Source organism: Trypanosoma theileri, assembly GCF_002087225.1.
Source record: "Trypanosoma theileri isolate Edinburgh chromosome Unknown TM35_Tth_30_V1, whole genome shotgun sequence".
Classification (NCBI taxonomy): domain Eukaryota; phylum Euglenozoa; class Kinetoplastea; order Trypanosomatida; family Trypanosomatidae; genus Trypanosoma; species Trypanosoma theileri.
This window is the reverse complement of record NW_021639872.1, coordinates 239,182-257,558: the sequence shown is the minus strand read 5'-3', so window position 1 is coordinate 257,558 and position 18,377 is coordinate 239,182. Positions and strand designations below refer to the sequence as shown.

At 38.2% G+C, this 18,377-nt stretch overlaps 6 protein-coding genes across 6 annotated transcripts; all 6 read left to right on the top strand.

Moving 5' to 3' along the window:
• Nucleotides 1-487: 487 nt before the first annotated feature.
• Nucleotides 488-4,198, top strand: TM35_000301840 (importin-7; the record flags this gene model as incomplete). Its single annotated transcript, XM_029028507.1, has 1 exon — nucleotides 488-4,198. One exon carries the CDS (start codon nucleotides 488-490, stop codon nucleotides 4,196-4,198), a length of 3,711 nt encoding a protein of 1,236 aa, XP_028880210.1.
• An 875-nt stretch (nucleotides 4,199-5,073) lies between these two features.
• TM35_000301830 (putative zinc-binding protein) lies at nucleotides 5,074-6,447 on the top strand (the record flags this gene model as incomplete). Its single annotated transcript, XM_029028506.1, has 1 exon — nucleotides 5,074-6,447. One exon carries the CDS (start codon nucleotides 5,074-5,076, stop codon nucleotides 6,445-6,447), a length of 1,374 nt encoding a protein of 457 aa, XP_028880209.1.
• A 1,516-nt stretch (nucleotides 6,448-7,963) lies between these two features.
• On the top strand, nucleotides 7,964-9,853 carry TM35_000301820 (uncharacterized protein; the record flags this gene model as incomplete). Its single annotated transcript, XM_029028505.1, has 1 exon — nucleotides 7,964-9,853. One exon carries the CDS (start codon nucleotides 7,964-7,966, stop codon nucleotides 9,851-9,853), a length of 1,890 nt encoding a protein of 629 aa, XP_028880208.1.
• A 1,947-nt stretch (nucleotides 9,854-11,800) lies between these two features.
• On the top strand, nucleotides 11,801-13,552 carry TM35_000301810 (putative lectin; the record flags this gene model as incomplete). Its single annotated transcript, XM_029028504.1, has 1 exon — nucleotides 11,801-13,552. The coding sequence occupies one exon, from the start codon at nucleotides 11,801-11,803 to the stop codon at nucleotides 13,550-13,552; it is 1,752 nt and encodes a 583-aa protein (XP_028880207.1).
• An 841-nt stretch (nucleotides 13,553-14,393) lies between these two features.
• Nucleotides 14,394-16,043, top strand: TM35_000301800 (proliferation-associated 2g4; the record flags this gene model as incomplete). Its single annotated transcript, XM_029028503.1, has 1 exon — nucleotides 14,394-16,043. One exon carries the CDS (start codon nucleotides 14,394-14,396, stop codon nucleotides 16,041-16,043), a length of 1,650 nt encoding a protein of 549 aa, XP_028880206.1.
• A 1,021-nt stretch (nucleotides 16,044-17,064) lies between these two features.
• Nucleotides 17,065-18,375, top strand: TM35_000301790 (uncharacterized protein; the record flags this gene model as incomplete). The annotated part of the gene is made up of 1 exon (XM_029028502.1): nucleotides 17,065-18,375. A coding segment is annotated over one exon (1,311 nt), but the record flags the coding sequence as incomplete, so codon positions are not given.
• Nucleotides 18,376-18,377: the final 2 nt, after the last annotated feature.

Sequence of the window (18,377 nt, the reverse complement as noted above, 5' to 3'; positions counted from 1 at the left end):
CTTGCGAGTGTACAACTTAATGTTTCGTCTTTATATTTATGTCTATTTTCCTTCCTTTCTTATATTGGTTTTTATTACTACTACTACCATTATTATTATTATTATTTGCTAGTGTTAATGCTATTTTTGTTGTTTTTTTTTTTCATTTGCTTTTTTTTATTGTTTGTTTTAGTGTTGCTAACAATGCATATTGTTTGTTAACATTTAATGCTTCGTACTTGGCTATTTACATTATATCAATCGATCTACCCTATACAGGGGAAGAATATATATATATATGTACTCTATTTTTTATTATTTTTTATCCCTGTCCTTTTTTTTTTAATTGTTTTTTTTCCTTTTCTTTCCTTTGCACACATACACACAATGCTTCACCTTTAACCTGCATTCTTTGTTTTTCTTTCTTCCTTCTAACTCTATTATTATTTATTATTATTATTTATTTATTTATTTGCTTTGCAAGTGATCTCTGCTGTGGGAGGTGCCAATGTCAGGCGAGGAGGGTTTGCTACTCCAGCAGATATTTGCTGGTACTCTCTCTCCTGATAAGGTGGTGCGTGAACAGGCAGAGGCGGCACTCGCTCAGATCTCCACAGATCCACATCTAATCATCCGTCTTATTCACTTTGCCACTCAGGAAATACCGCAGAATGTACAAACAGGAGAAACAACAACAATAACACATCAAGTTCAACAAGCAGCAGCTATACGTGTACGTAATGTATTGGGTCGAAGTGATTGGAATCGTCAATCATACTTTACATCAGATGTAAAGGATGCCGTACGAGAGTGTATTGTTCCTTTACAATGTGAACCACATGTACCAGAATCTATTAGACGACAACTTTTGGCTACCACACAAGAACTCATCAATTATGATTATCCTCAACGTTGGCCAACACTAATGCCTCAACTGATGAAAATATTAGACGAGTGTGTGAATGGTCTTCGTGGAGTAGCTGACTCTTATTCACAATCAAAGGAGTCTTTAACAATTCGATTAAAAGGAGCCCTTGGGGTTTTATATGCCTCTTGTAAGGCTTATGATAATCCAGTTATGGTGGATGCAGATGTGATAGATGACTTTGTAGAAAATCTCTTCCCATCACTCTTCTCATTAACGGAGTTGTTACTACAGGCATGGACACAGGAGTTAATTCAACAACAACAACAACAACAACAACAACAAGCTGTTAGTACTAATATGAGTGAATCTCAAATGTTTACAATCTCCGTATGGCATAATGATCTCTCTCATTGTTTACGATTAACATTTAAATGTTTTTACATTCTCACCGCCTCACGTTGGCCACGATTTCTCTGTGAACCAACTACAATGGAACGTTTTTGCCAAAGTTGCCTTGGACAATTGTTGGATATTACACACTCCACACTTCTACCATTATACCGTCAACGTATTCCCAGTAATGATGTAGATGATTCCGATCTCTTTTCCGCATTTCACGAATCTCCTACATGGAAACTACTAAAATGGGCAGAGAATCTCTCTTTAAGATTATTGCAGGAATTGATGTCTCCAAAGAGCTGCGAACGGCGGGCACGGGCTGCAGCAAAATATTATTGTGATCATCACATGTTAAGATTTGCAGAACAGGCATTAGAGTTTGTACGTTGGCATGCCACTTCACGGTGTGTAACCTCACCTGCGTATATTCTCGCATTGGAAGTCCTCACTGTTGGAGTGAATGCACGTACTTTATATACTTCTCTCATTACTCCAAATGCGGGTGAACTTTTCACAAATTTAATCTTTCCACGACTTGCCTTCACCGCAGCGGAGGCAGAGACGTGGGCACTAAACCCTGCTGAGTATGTACGTCAACAGACAAACCCTTGTGGAGATGTATACAGTGCAAAGTTGGGAGCCGCTAGTTTAATGATTGCATTGGTGGTACCATCCAAGTCTTTTCATGATAATACACTACTCACACACGTATTGCAGTTTGTGATGGAACAACTCACTAGACACACAGAGGCGGCAGTGCAGGGTGTAGTGGAGTCCGCACGTGTAATGGATGCCGCACTTTTTGCAATGTATCAATTAAGTAAGGTGATGTATGAAGTTAATGTTAGTGATGAGATGATAGAATCTATTATTGTACGTCATATTGCTCCTGTTTCCAAATCACCTGTAGGGTTTTTACGAGCACGAAGTGTACTTCTACTCAGTGTATTTGCACCTAAAATAAAATGGAGTAATTGTGAATCTTTTCAACGAGTACTCTCTGATATTCTTCCTCTTTTAAATGATACAGAGGTTCCTGTTCAGATGCAAACTTGTATGTCTTTATCCCCACTTATTTGTCATCCATACGCACGGGATGTGGTTACCCCATGTATTAGTAATATTATCCAACATTATTTTAATGCCATGCGTTTAATGGATAATGAAGGGGTTGTTCGAACTCTACGCAAGACGATTAAACACTACAGAGACAGTCTCTCCCAGTGGGCTTTGCAATTAACAGAGATGCTTGTACAACACTTTGAACAAGTACTACAACGAACCATAGCAGCAGAACATGAAGATGCGGTTGTACAAGCACTTGATAATAATAATAATAAAAGTAAAGGTGGTTTATTAGATGGATGTGATGGGGATATTGCGGATTCTATTATGGCCGCTGATGAGGTTTTGGAAACTCTTACCACTTTAGTACGTGCACTCCCCCATCATAGTGCAGCCTCTGAAGCTGCCTTGCAGGAAAGTAATCTCCTACTGCAAATTCAAGAACGCATCGCACCAATGTTATTTGCTATTATGTCTGAAGAAGGTGGAAGTACATTGGGATTTATGGATGCCGCACTGATGCTACTCACAACCGTATTATCACATAGTTCAGCGGTAGCCTCACCCACATGGAGATTATTACTATGTCTTCATCGACTCGTTGTACAAGGGGCAGTAGATTATTTTAGTTTAATGTTACCACCTCTTGATAATTTTGTCTGTGTGTCTCCTGCGGTTTTCCTTTTTTCTCCAATGAATACTATCTGTGATGTACCGCCATTTGCAGTTTCTCTTGCCTCCATGACACCTGCACAAGTGGTGTGTACAATGTGTGATGCGGTGTTAAATAACAGCAATGCCTTGAGACTTCGGGAACTCTCTGGGGTTCCAAAAATGTATGATTCTATACTACAGAATATGTGGAAATTAAAACAGGAACAAGAGAGTCCATGCATAGAAGGGATACCAATAGAAGTAATAAATAGACTTATTGATCATATAATACGATCTGCCTTATTGGTATTAGGTGATGCTTCTACCCAGGAGAAGGGACGCCGCACATTTGCTGTGTTATTTGTAAATACTATTCTTTCTGCTATCCTTGCAGATGCCGCCTGTACGGTATCTACACTTTCCGCCGCTGGTGCCCTTTCACCTCTCTTTGCCCAATATGTACAACTCGTACAAGGGGAAGCTATGCAATCTATGTTGCGTTCCTACGATCGCCGGTTATTTCTCTTGGCTATTGGATCACTTGTGATGTTGTGGCTTAAGCAACCAGAGGCGGCAGCGGGAGTGGAGGAAGTACTCCGCGGAGTGCTGCTCAGCAACATTTTGGCAAAATACACCGAATGTGAAGCCGTCATGCTTGCAGTGGAGATTGAAAAACATGCAGAGGGTGAGCATAGTAACAACGATGAGGATGATGAGGATGACGATGAGGATTCCTGCAGTGATGATAGTGCGTGGGGTGCGGGTAATGATGAGGATGATGAAATTGAATTGGATGATGATGATGATAATGATATTGATGACATGGATGAGGACTGTGGAGATAATAATAATAATAATAGTACTGAGATGGGGTCTGCCGATAGTGCGCATCTCCATTCATTAATTAAAGCTGTTGCTGTGGCTCGGGCGAAAGGTGGTATTGGTATTGTGAACAGTGGAGAAGAAGAGGAAGAAGAGGGAAATCTCCTCGATGAGGATGACTTTCTCAGTCCAATTGATACTTGCAATGCGTGGACAGTTCTCATGGGAATTATACAATGTGTGGAACAGACAGCCAATATAAATGGAGGAGGGGGAAATACAATCTCGACAAGTCCTGCAGTCGAGTTATTTAAATTACTGAAGGAAACACATGTGGAAGAGCAACTGAGTGGGATGCGGCAGTTTGGTGAGTTAACGGGACACTTCCCATCACGAAATGATGGTGAATAGAAATAAACAGAGAAAGATAATCCACCCCCACACCATCACATCACCTCACCTCACTAACATCTCACTCAGGCTATAAGTGGATGATCTAATGCTCTCTGCATGTAAGGGTGAATCGGTTTGATTAACAGCGAGAAGAAGGAGGAAGGGGGAAAAATTTATTTACTCATGAACTCACATAAAAGAGAGAGAGAGTGTGTGTGTTAGATATGGGTGTAAGATGGGTCATGGGAAAAGGTTACAAGAGAGTATAATGAAAAAAAAAAAGTTTTAAAGATGACGGACTAAAGTAACTAATAAGAAAATAAGGAAAAGAAAAGAAATACGCTACAAGTATATATATATTTGTTTCTGTATTTTCTGTGATTATGAGGTGGTATCAACATGGATTGCTTGGGCGAGAGGACTCCCAAGTGTATCTCTCTCTTTTTTCAAGCTTTTGCAGTTTAACATTCCCCAAATCATTTATTTATTTATTTATTTTTACTCTTTTCTTTTTTTCTTCATTTCTTTGACTATTTTTACGGTATTTTTTTACACACATACACACACATACGTAAAAAAAAAGAAAAGAACGTTAGGAAACAGATCATTTAAAATTTCAATACAAGTAAGTAGTTTTTTTTTATTGGTAGTTCTATTTTTAGTGCCGTGCTCTCTTTCTTTTTCTCAACACAGGATATATGGTAGAGGTGGATTTCGCACGTATACGACGATGTTTCTCACGGATTTGCTGTGCTATAAGCAACATTGTTTTATTTTGGTTTTTTCTATGTTTTTTGTTTTTTAATTTGTTTTGCATACAGTTACCATTACTGTTTGAAGGCCCAACCTTTTTGAATATTTGCTTAGATTTAATCTTCTATTTTTCTATTTTTATGGTACTATTTTCGTATTGTCTGTTAAACTTTGTAAATCCTGGTGTAGTCCCCTCATGGTTGGCTGAGAAACCCATGGAGGACTTTATACGGGCGGTGTTAAGGAATATCATACGGCAAGGTGGGGATACTACTAATATTACTAATACTAATATTACTAATACTAATATTACTGCAATCCATACAGAGAATCATAATAATAATGATGGGACTGTTCTTTCCACAAACACAAACACAACAACAACAGCTAATACTAATACTAATACTAACGGTATGGGTACGGCATTCTATTATCAACCATCACCTATGGAAGAAGTAGTAAATGCATCTGTAGATCATACAGAGAATATAAATAGGGAAACTATGGAGGAACAGGAAATCATACGGAATCCTCATATAGAGGAGAATGATAAGAATGTGAATAAAATACCCGAAGTGACGGAAGTTTCTATTCATACGAATGTCTTAACACATCAACCGCAACTGCAATCAGAGGAACAAGAAGTACAAGCACAGGAACCAGAAGAAGTAAATTCCTCTCATGATCATCGTTGGGCATTTCAAAATACATCAACTCCACTTTGGATGCCGCATCGAAATATTGCTATCGTTGCCTCTGATATTCTTGCAGCCCTTGACCGCTCTCCTGAGAGTTTTGAAAGGGAAATGTCATTTCTCTTGGGTGGGGCAAAACGTTGTCGGTTCTGTCGTGTGTATAAACTATCAGAGACACACCATTGCTCTAGATGCAATATGTGTATATATCATATGGATCATCACTGTGTTTGGCTTTCACGTTGTATTGGCTATAGTAATCACAAATACTTCATTCTCTTTATTGGATACTTGTCTCTGGCATTAGGTTCGGTACCAGTCCAATTTTTGGTCTGCAGTTCTCAAGAGCGTTGTTATATAAATAGCCCGTTTGACAATGATTTGTTTTTTTTTATTATTATTATTTTCACTTCCTTCTTTAGTCTGGCGCTATTTGTCTTCTTTTTAGAGAATCTCTGGTTATTATCTCGCGGCGACAGTACACTGCGAGTCATTCAAGAAGAAGAAAGACAACGTATACAGACAACACGCCCTCTTGAGACTGGATATGCCTATATACCGGGGGAATTGGAGGATAATGTTGATGTCTACGGTGAGGCTGCCAGTCGATCGTGTTCATTGCGGAATATGCAGATTGTGTTTGGCGTTGGCCCGGTGTTTCCCGCGTGGTTTCTGCCGGTGCCGCCCGAGCGATTGCCGTTTCGATCGCAGGAGACGGCCTTCTGGTCTCGACAGCGGGTGTTGGTGGAAGGGCAACTGCGTAGTGTAGTAGAGAATATGGATAGGGAAGATGGAGAAGAAGAAGGAGAGAGTAAGTGATTGAGAGTGAATATATATATATATATATATGTGGTATACCTTTGTTTTTTTTAGTAGTTTAGTTTAGTTTAGTTCGGATTTTTTTTTTCTTTTGTTTTTCCTTTATTGTTAGTTGTTTTTTCTTTTCCTTCCTTCCTTCCTTCCTTCCTTTTTTACTTTTTGGAGGAGATAACACCTATAATGATGATAGGCGTGTTTCTTACATATATGGGTATAAGAATGTCACTTTATACACTTATATATTCCGAGAGGAATTCATTAGGGAAATGAGCGTGTAATTCTTTACAAAAGAGATTTAATGGGGTGGGTGGAGGTCATAATAATGAGAGATTTCGTACGGTCTGCTGTACACAAGGTGTATATATTTTATTATGGAGAAAAAGGGAGAAAGTAATGATAATTGAAGAGGGAAGGAAGTAACGAAAGAAATAAAAAAAAAAAAAAAACAAATCAAAAAATTGGGAATATGTGAAGTAAAAAGTTCAACGGAAAGCAATGAAGTTAAACAGTTTATTATTATAGGTATATATATATATGTATGTATATAAACGAAAGCACTTTTTGACTACACACATACACACACACACACTTGTGTTCTGGATCTAACACTGCAGAGAAGAGGAAGAAGTAAGTATAGTAAGGATTGTTTGCTTTGTATTATCGATCATGTTCTTCTTGTTGTTATGATGGATTCTCTTTTTGTGTAAATGTGAAATAAGAAAAAAAAAAAAGAAAAACAAAAAAAAAATAATAATAATGAGGAGTTCATGTCAATTTGCTGTTAGTTACTATTCGCTGGTGCCAAAAGTTAAAACTTATACAGTATGTGCTAATTTCTGATGCTACGTTGGAGCATTCAAATTTTAATGATAGTTCTTTTATTATTAGTGTTTTTATTATTATTATTTGAATTATGAAGTTTTTTTTCTTCTGTATAGCTGGAGTCCTCTATCTTCTTTGAGGTATCAGTTTAATGCTATATATACAGATATATATATTATTTAAGGATTGGTTTTCTTCCTTTTCACTTTTTTTTTCCTTCTCTCTGTTGGATAACTCGTTTTTTGTTTTATTATTATTATTTTGGTATAGTTAAGAACTTAAGGACCACTACGGTCGTTAGTAACTCTATTAGTTTTGCATCATTATTCATTTATCAATTCACCCTTTTTAGTGAAAGAACAAAATAAAAACAAACAAACCACAAGAGGGGAGTGGGATATCATCAAAAAAAAAAAAGAAAGAAAGAAAAGAAAATCTTGGATTGATAGGAGGAACTATCTGAAGAAAGAAAGAAAAAAGAAAATCAGAAAGCCAAACATTGAAAAAGAACAAAAAAAAAAAGAGACTCCCTTTTACGAGAGCTTTTTTTTTTTAATCCAAAGTATACGGCATCGAAAAAGAAAAACAAGAAGAAGATAGAAAGATAGAAAGAAAGAACGATAGAAGAAAATAATAATAATATTATTTATATTAATAATATTATTTATATTAATAATATTAAGAATAATAAGGAATGACGGTTCACAGTGCCATTTCAACATTCCTTGATCAGAGTCCCGAGGCTATTGCGGCCTCTACACTTTCATGCCTATCCTCCAGTTTCTTAGAGCCAGGTGTGGCTCAGACACTCATTGAAAAACAACAGGCAATGTGTAAAGAGGTATTATCTCGACTTGTAACTATTGCAAATGATGACAGTAAAAATACAAATACACGAATTATGGCTTTGGAGTCTTTATATAATCTGTCACATGTCTCTAATAGTAAATTTCGCTCCGAAGATTTATTTGACGCCGTAAATAAATTAAATGAATCCTTTGAAAAGTTTTTAGAAGATCAGGGAACAGGAACTGTGGATCGTCAACATGAGATGTTAACCATACTACTCTTTCGTTGTACGGGCTATACACGATTAAAGGCAGGTGATCTTCTTCAACAACTCTACGCTGGAGATGATACTCGACTGGTGGCTACTTTACAATCTATTATTAAAAACAGATCATTGGAGTGGGAAATTATTCATGCTTGTATGCGTTGTATGTATGAATTAACAACACCTGGTACATACTTTACCGCCCCAGAGGAACATCAAGCTATTGAAACAACAAAGATAACAGCCTTTCAGGAACGCATCACCGCATTGCTTATTCACCTCACTCAACAGAATGCATTGCAGGGACTCTTTGCGGAATTAAATGAACGTTGGGTTACTGCTGTTCGTGAGAATCAACTTTCTGCCGTTATTGATGGTCAAACACCTTTATCAGATACAATACGGGATGGTGTGGCCACACACTTCACTGTAGTCTTTCGTTACATGGCAGTGATGTTATTAAATGTCGCTGACTTCTGTGAGCGAATGGATCTTGTACGTGGATATCAACAATCCTTTCTTGCCCAATATCAATCCTTTATGGGCACTACACTTACACCCTTTATTCGTCTCGCGCTACGTTGTTGGGAAAAAACACGGAATCCATCATGTGAGTCGCAGAATAATCCATTTATGAATGTTGCGATTGCGGTGATGCGGTTACTGCGATTTGCCACTTATCGCCCATCTCAACCCGTGCAAGATACCTTTGCCTCATCGTTAGCATCCCTTATTGTACAAGTGCAGGGAATAGAACGATTATTATGTGGAGAATATGTGGGAATGTTGGTTCTTGTATTAGCCGTAGAGGTATTGTGTAATGTAAATGCGGTGAAGATCCATCAATTGGTGGAGGTGTTTAATACTCTCATCTCAACATTGGCTACGGATAAGAATCCATTACGTCCAGGTGCACATTTCACCGCCTCTCAGGCCTTTATGTACTGTTTATCTAATGAAACCTCCACCTACTGCGTTACCGAGAATGAATCTGTGGAGGTTTTACAAAAGAAATTACAAGAAGAAGATCCGGAAGGTGTAAATGAGTCTGCAATGGCAATACAGGCATTGGAGGAACAACTCGGCATGCTGCAATCCCTCATGATGGAATTGGCTATTGGACAATTACTTGGGGATTTGTGTGTATTGATGCCATTTGCTTTAGCCGCAGAGGGAGGAAGAGGCGATGGAAATATACCTCCACACACTAGATCTTCCACAGGTGCGACCATAACTGGAGGAACAATGGATCCAAAGTCAAGGAAACAACAGGAAAAGAAAAAGAAAACAAAACATCCACAAGAGTATGTTTGTATGTTAACAAAGAAATTAATGCGAGAACCGGTAGTACTACAGAATGGTCATCGTTTTGAATTGGATGCCCTACAGGAAGTTGTGGATCGTGTGGGTCATGTTGATCCACTCACTGGTGAGGCATTTAATGATGAGATTCAGGTGGATATGAATCTACAGCAGGAGATTGCACGGTATCGGGTAGAAATGGCGGCTCGCCGAGATGCAGAAGCGTAGAAGTAGAAGAAATAGAAACTGAAAAAGAAAAAGGTTAAACACTAAGAGAAAAAAAAAAAGGAAAAGGGAAAAGAGGAGAGAGAGAGAGAGAAAGAAAGAAAAAGAAGGGAAAAAGAAAACTCTCGTCTTGTGTTTTTTTTTTTTCTTTTTTTTTGTTTTTGTTTTTAATGGTGTTTCCTTTCCTTCTTTTATCTGTTTTATCTTTCTTGTTTCCCTTTGATTTTTTTTTTTCCTCACAATTCCATGTGATACTTCCATGTTTTTTTTTTCTTTTCTTAATATATATATACTTTATCTCTCTTTTTGCAGCAGGTGGCGTTGATCAGAGTAAAGGGACTGAGAAGGTGCATTTTATGTATCTTTTCTTACCTACTGTGTGTATATGTATTTACATGTATGTTTCTGTGGATATGTATGTATATATACATATATATACATATATATATATGCGATTCTTGGGGTTATATACTACAAAAGGATGTTTGCGTCTCGGTGTTTTCGTCACTCGTATATTTTTTTTTTCTTTCTTTCTCTCTCTGTATGTGCGCCTCTGTTTATATATATATATATATATATATATATAGCTGTATATCTTTCACTGCGTGTGTTGTGAGGGAGAGATGGATAGATTGATTGAATGAGAGAGAATAGAAATGAGGATTTTGGTAAGAACTTGAAAGTGGAAATCACCGATGAGAATGAAACTATATAGGTGGGGTGATGGGTATGGGGAAAGTAAAATAGAAATAGAAAAAGAAAACAAAAAGAACAGAGAAACAAAATAGTTGTAGTGATAGAGAAAGAGTGAGAGAGATAAGAAGTGATGACATTAAAGAAGAAGGAATTCATACACCACTTAACAAATAGTTATTTTTCTGTAGCTTTGTTTTGTTTTGTTTTTCCCTACGTTATTGGATTATATTTCTCTTCTGCTATTCCTGTTGTTGATGTTAAGGATACACACAGACTCTCTCTCTCTCTCTATTTCCATTCTTTTTTCTCTCAATGGAGTGTTGATGAGAGGTGAAAAGAATGTATGAGAGAGAGAAGGTGTGGTGAGAAAAAATAAAATAAAATCAGAGAATAAGAAGAAGGAGAAAGAATGATGTTAAGTGGAAGTGCTTTTCTATATCTCACACCTTTACCCTTTCCCCATCGCACGTTTATTATTATTATTATTATTATTATTATTATTATTATTATTATTATTATTATTATTATTATTATTTGTGGTTATTATTATGCGGACGCCATTCACAAAGCGAATGGTATTGATTCGAGGTTTACATAAATGCAAACCGTAATTGCTATTCGCTTTACATTTTTTGAGTATCTATGCGTTCATATACACATATGAATAGAGAAATAGGCTATGTGTGTCTGTCTGTCTGTCTTTGTCTATGTGAGTAATGTGCTGGTACTTTGGTTTTTTTTTCTTTTTTTCTTTTCTTTTCTTTTATGTTTATAGAGGGTTTTTTTCTTTTTTTAAAAACCCTTGTGCTTACTTAACCTGCCTGAAGGGTTAGATAAAGAAAGCCGTAGGATAGTGTGAACAAAACCAAGTGTTGATTAAGTGTTCATATTGGACAATTGGAACGAGATAAAAAAGGGAAAAAAAAAAGAAAAAACGAACGAGAAAAAACAAAAGAAAACACTATAGTAGAAGTAATCACAGGTATTCAGCAACTGGATTACACCAAACAAAGAAAAAAGAAAGAGAGAGGAAACAAAAAAAAAAAAAAAGTAAAAAAAAGAAGGAAAACACATCAGAGGTATCCATCTTTGAATTAGCATTATATAGACAAAGATACTCATTCTATCTATATATATTTATCTATCTATCTATATATATATAAAGAATATATGTATACTCTGAGAGGAAAGATGACCCACTTCCACTCCCATTTCCCTTCTTTACTATTGTTTCTATTTCTCTCTGCGATAACTATGGCTACGGTGGTTGTAGTTGCAGACACGGTGCCTCGCCTCACACCGGCCGAACAACACCGCACCACCGATCGGGTCATTCAACACCACGCCTTCACCCCACCGCTTCTCCGCTCATACTTTGGCGAAGGTGAACTGCAGTATTGGACCACATCCGGCTCCACCGTCATCACAGATCATTACGTCCGCCTCACACCAGACCGCGGAGGCCATGTGGGGCATTTATGGAATACAGAAGTGTTGGATATGCCGTCATTTGAGATTGTGGTGGGTTTTCACGTACACGGTGGACGTTCGGGTGGGGCTGATGGATTTGCTTTGTGGATTACAACAGAAACTCCCGTCATTAATGGACCTCTTTTGGGAAGGCCTATGAAGTTTACAGGAATTGGTGTGATATTTGATACCTATGATAATGATGGAATGCGAGATAACCCGGCGGTGTATGTATTATATAATGATGGAAGTAACCCCGGTAGACAGTATCACCCACAGAATGACTACAAGGGAGAATATGTAGGGAGTTGCCAATATAATTTCCGGCAAAGCTCTCAATATCCCTCTACTGCCCGTTTACATTATGTGGGAAATGTACTGCAAGTTTATCTCTCACGTACAGGAGAAGAAGATGAAGTGCTGTGTACCACCGTTGTGGATGTACACCTGGATACCAAGAATAAGGAATATTATATTGGATTAAGCGCAGAGACTGGTGGAGTGACGGATAATCATGATATTATCTTTGTACACACTATGCCAGTGGAGGGAGAGAAGTATGATCATGATGTGTACGACACCACCACCTCTATTGAAGAGGCAGATAAACACAAAAATGATAAATCACAGTACGAACGTCATCTAGAAAGGGAACGAGAACGTCAAATGCAGGATGAGCTTCACCAGAAGTATCAAGAAGAACTCCATCAACAACAACGACAAGAACGTTTAAAAGACCAACAACATGAAGGAGAACAAGAACAACAACATGAAAAACAAGAACACCATGAAGAACAACAACAACAACACCATGAGAAACTCTCCGAACAACAGCAAAAAGATCTCCAACGTCAAGAGGAGCAGTTAGAGGAGCTTCGCCAGAAGTACCAAGAACAAATAGCTCAGAAACAACAACAACAACAACAACAGCAACAACCCTCACAAGAACAACAGCAGCAGCAGCAACAACAACAACAACCCTCACAAGAACAACAACAGCAAGGACCACAACAACAACAACAACCACAACAACAAGAGCCGCAGGGGGAAAAACAAACGAGAGATCAGACCCAGGGGGCCTCAAATGAGCCGAAGAAGACAGACGGACATCCCGATGAATCTCAGGGCAAACAGGAGTCCCAACTTAGTGCCGATCAGTTGCGTCTGAGAGAGTTGGAGCGTCAATTAGAGGAAATGCGACGTCGTCAGCGCCCCGCACGTCGTGATCGCCGACACGCCAGAGATGATGAAGAACACGAGGAGGAGGAACAACACTACGAGAGGAAAAAATATCACGACGACGATGAGGAAGAGGAGGAAGAAGAAGACGATCATGAGACCATCCGAAAAACTGTGAAGAAGGGCACCGGCAAGAACAGAAGAGAACCAGCAGACGATCATGCCGCTGAGGATGAGAGATATAATAGAGACCACGACGAGGAGGAGGATTTAGATGAGAGACGCCAACGGTCCACACGCAGAAAGCGCACGAGGACCTCACGGCCTACACGCAGTCGACGACCTCGAGAGGAGTGAGACGATGAGGAAAGAAACAAGAGATGAGGTGGAAAAAACACAAGCAAACAGAGAGAGAAAGTAAGAACGAAACAAAAACAAACAAAGAAAAACAACAACAAAAAAAAAAAACAGGGTAATAGTGAACAATGGTGTGGGCGCATTGAAGAAGACCAAAAAGGGTTTTTGTTAAAACTGAAGAGAATGAGAAAGAACGCAAAAACAAGACGAATCAAAATGTCGAGAAGCAAGAAAAAGAAATAAAATAAAAAGAAAAGACATTACTTGAGGAGGAAGAAGAAGAAGCAAGAGAAAAAAAGAAAAGAATAAGGAGCGTTTCATATGTACTGCGTTGACCAATGTATGGGCTGCTTGCAGGAAAAAAGAGGGAATCTAAAGAAAAGGAAAAGAAGGACAAAAGAGAATTGTTTTCCTTTTCAGGATCTTTCTTGTAAAGAAGAAAAACAAAAAAAAAAAAAAAGCGTCGTTGGTCAATTGAAAAGGTGGAAGGACCATGTAGAACAACATGTATTTTTAAGTTTTTTTTTCTCTACTATTTTATTCAATTGCGACAAGAGTGAAAATCCTCTGTGAATGTGCGAGGGGGATCATGCATGCATACAGGTATGCAAATACACATAAACATATGTGCACTTTTCTCTAATTTTTTTTTGTTTTATTTGTAGTAATTTTCCTTTCTCTCTTCCCTCTCCTCTCTCACTGTCCTCTTTTTTCTTCTTTGTTATTTGTTTTCATTTAAAAATATATATATATTTCCTTTGTTTTTCTTTCCTTTCTTTCTTTCTTTATTCTCTGTAATAATAAAATTACTTCTAGTTGTGTGTGTGTGTTTCCCGACATCATGGGACGTGGGTACAGTAACAGCCGCAGCAGGAGTGCGCGGCCAACACTCCGCATGAAGCGCCAGCGCTCCGTCTCTATGCATCAACTGCGAGATTCACTGCAGTCCGCAAATACAATAACAGGCGTACGCAAAACAAAATCCCGAGGCCCTGTTTCCTCTGCTAATACTAATGCTACTGCTATTGTAAAGAAAGGTGTAAATGAAAAGAAGGTGGAAACGAAACGAACACCTACTACGGAACGGCAAAGCAGCAGTTCAAGAGTTCGCTCGGCTTCTACAATTCGACAGAAAATTGCCATTATGGAAAGTGAATTGGAAAACAATATGGAGCCAGAAGAAAATATCGCCGAAACCATTGTAAAGCCAGATGTCATGACAAAGTATAAATCCGCTGGTCGTGCTCTTGATGAAGTGATGAATCTCGTTGCCGCTGCGTGTGTACCTGGTGCCAACACCAAACAATTGTGTGATCTCGGTGATGAGGAGTTGCTGCAGCGTGTGCGTGGAATGTTCTCCAAGGCAAAGGACGCCGATGGAAAACGTATTCTCCGTGGTCTCTCCTATCCAATGAACATTTCAGTTAATCACACACTCTGCAATCACGCCCCAGTCTCAGAAGAAGAGGCAGTGATCCTTCGCGGTGGGGATGTTGTGAAGATTCACGTTGGTTGTCATATTGATGGTTATCCCGTTACCGCCGCCCGCACTATTGTTGTCCCGCATGATACGAATGTGAAATCCACTTCTTCTACTTCTTTAAATAATACGGAAGCTGAAGCTACTGATAATAATAATGATGAGAAGAATACAAAAATGCGGGTTCTTTCACAAGGGGCGAGTAATGCTATTGAGGCAGCACGAGTGGCCTTACAAGGAATGATTCATTTAATGCAACCAGGTATGTTAAACGCTGACATTACAGATTTTATACATCGTGTGGGAAATCATTTTGAGGTTCAAGCCTTAGAGGGAGTTCTTTCCAATCGTACAAAGCGATGGGTTCCGGATGGGATGGATTGTATTATTACACGCCGGGTAACACTTGAAGATCCACATCAAGATGTGGCTGAGTGTACGGTGGGATCTAATCAAGTATGGACACTGGATGTGGCCTTTACAGATCACTCTATATATAAAGTAATGCCTGTTGATGGTACCACCACAATTTTCCGTCGCACAGAAGTGGATTTTCAAAATGATGCCCGTGTACGATCTGTACATGCATCCCTACAAGAGATTACAGAGAAACATCAATGTTTTCCATTCAGTCTTAACCATGTAGATAATCCACTAAAAACACGTATGGCTGTAGCAATGCTGCGAAAGCAAAATGTAATTGATCCCTTACCCGTTATGCGTATAAAAGGTGAACATCACATTACCGCACGTTTCTCCGCTACTGTTTCTGTTTCTGATAAACGTGTGACTGTATTGTGTGGACTTCCACCAGAGACTCCCATCATTGTTGATGATGATGTACGTCCACCAGCTGTTTCTGAGGATATTGCGGAAGTACTGGCAACACCACTCGTCTTCCCGAAGGAAGGTCAACCAGAGCGAAAGAAGATGCGCACAGAAGAGCCAAATAAGACAACAACAACAACTACTACAGCAGTGGCTGATGTTGCGAATGAGGAGGAAGAGTAACCTTTGGTGAATGATAATGATGATGATATTTGTTGTTGGAAATTAGTAAATAAAATAACAATAGTAGTGTGAGGGTGGTGTGATCGGTTTTAGTACTATATTCATTAGTGGGTGTGCATATCTACTGCTGTTGTGTTGATTTGTGTGTTAGTACTCTCTCTCTCTCTGTTCTCAGAGGTTGATACTATCTATACACACACACACACGTCTGAAATTGTGATGAGAGGGTCCCTGGAGGTCGTCGAAACGGAAATGTCGAGCGATAATAAAAAAACAAAAACAAAGGGAAAATCCTCAAGAGAAAAAAATGAGGAAAAGGAAAGAAAAAAAAAAAAGGAAAAAGAAATGAGGAAGAAGAACAACCAAAAAAGAAAAAAAAAAACATACATACATAAAGGAAAGAAACGTTTAAGAAGTACAAATCTTCACACTACCTCTGAGTGAAATACGGGGTAGGGAATGAGACTGATATATATATATATATATATATATATTGTTATTATTATTAATCGCTTGTAAGGAACTATTCCCCCTTGTAAAACTAAAAAAAAGGCGAAAATAATGGGATAAATTCCCAAAATAGATTCAACGTAACATATTTTGTTACTGAGACTGTTTAAGGAATAATGTGTTTCTTTATTCTTTCATTATTTCTTCTCTTTTTTTTTTTTCTTTTTTTTTATTCTACAGTTTTACCCTTCTGAACTATATAGCGTACGCAGACGATTAAAGAGACAGCTCTGTGAGTACAGGAACAAGAAAAGAAAAGAAAGATTAAAAAAAAAAGAGGAAGGACCCAAGTATACATAAATATACATATACATACATAGATATATATATAACAAAAAGAAATTGTAGTAGTAAGAAAGAGAAAGCAAAGGAAGAAGAAGCAAAAAAAAAAGCAAAAAATAGATATTTCTACACTTGTCTATCTATATTTATATACGTATACTAAGAAGTATACACAATTTTTCTTGTTTGAGAAATAAAAAAAAAAAAACCAACAGGTGAAGTCAAGCAAATGACTGGAAAGGAATTACATCCATACTACAGTCACCTTAATGAACAAGGTTCCCCACTGGGTCTCACCTCTGGGGCTTTAAATTTCTTCTTGGCCACTGCAGATACAAATACACAAAAGGCAATGGAGCGTGCGGCGTATTGGAATTCCTTTACTCAGCAATCCACTTCCGCACCGGTATATGGACCCAGCAAACCACCACGTCTTCAACAATTTGTGGATCTTGCAAGTAATGTTTGCAGTATGACACCCTTCTTTTCTCTTGGCGGGGATGTTGCGGTTGGGGAACAGGGAAATGGACAAGAAACACTAAAAGAAAAACAAGAAGAATTGGAAATAATCAACACTGGCAATACAGTATATATGGGACCTGTATTTCATACCCCACAACAACAGAAGGAACGATTACCCGTTACACTTATCACACCCACACCAACTTCTACAATGGGAATGACAATATCACCTGCCACGGCTTGTCGGGATATACATCAAATAACTCCTGCACAAACAGTCATGTGTGGAACTTGTGTTTCTACGCATACGACGACTATTACTTCTAATAATAATAATAATAATAATAATACTATACATGTGGAGATGCGAAGCCGTCCGCAACTACAAAAGATAAACACTACACCAGCAGTCGTTGTACACTCCAGTTGTCTCGCCAGTGAACTTGAGTCCGCATTTCAAGAGCATAGAATAAGGAAAAATACAAGAGAAGTGTCCAATCATGTTATTATGGAAGGAAAAGAGGAAAAAGAAATGGAAGAGGAGGAGATAAATCCCAATAATAATAACAACAACAACAACAACACCAACAGCAATATGGAAGAAGAAGAGGAAGAAGAAGAAAATGAGGAGGAAAGAACAGATAATATGATGGCTACAGGTAAACCAAGTGATGATAATTCAGCAGAAAGTAAACGTCGTTCAAATCTCGCACGTCGTGAAGAACGTGCGGCTCAGCGTCGCAATAAAGAACAACGTCAAGGGAAATCAAAGAACAACAATGGTCATCAGAAACAAAATAAAAACAGCAGCAACAACAACAGTAATAATAACAACACAACAAGTCGTTCACCATTGGTTTCCTTGACAAATGGTGATAATGCTTGGTCTATGGGTGATGGAAAGAAATATATGCTGAGTTTATTATGCCATGGTGAACGTAAAGTGACAGTGGTTTCTTTTATGGAATTACACACAGGAGATCACGTTTTATTTGAAGGTGATCGTGGTGTAGATCTTGGAGAAGTTATTGGATGTGAAGAGTCCGTAAATGAATCTCCTGGAGTTAATAATAATAATAA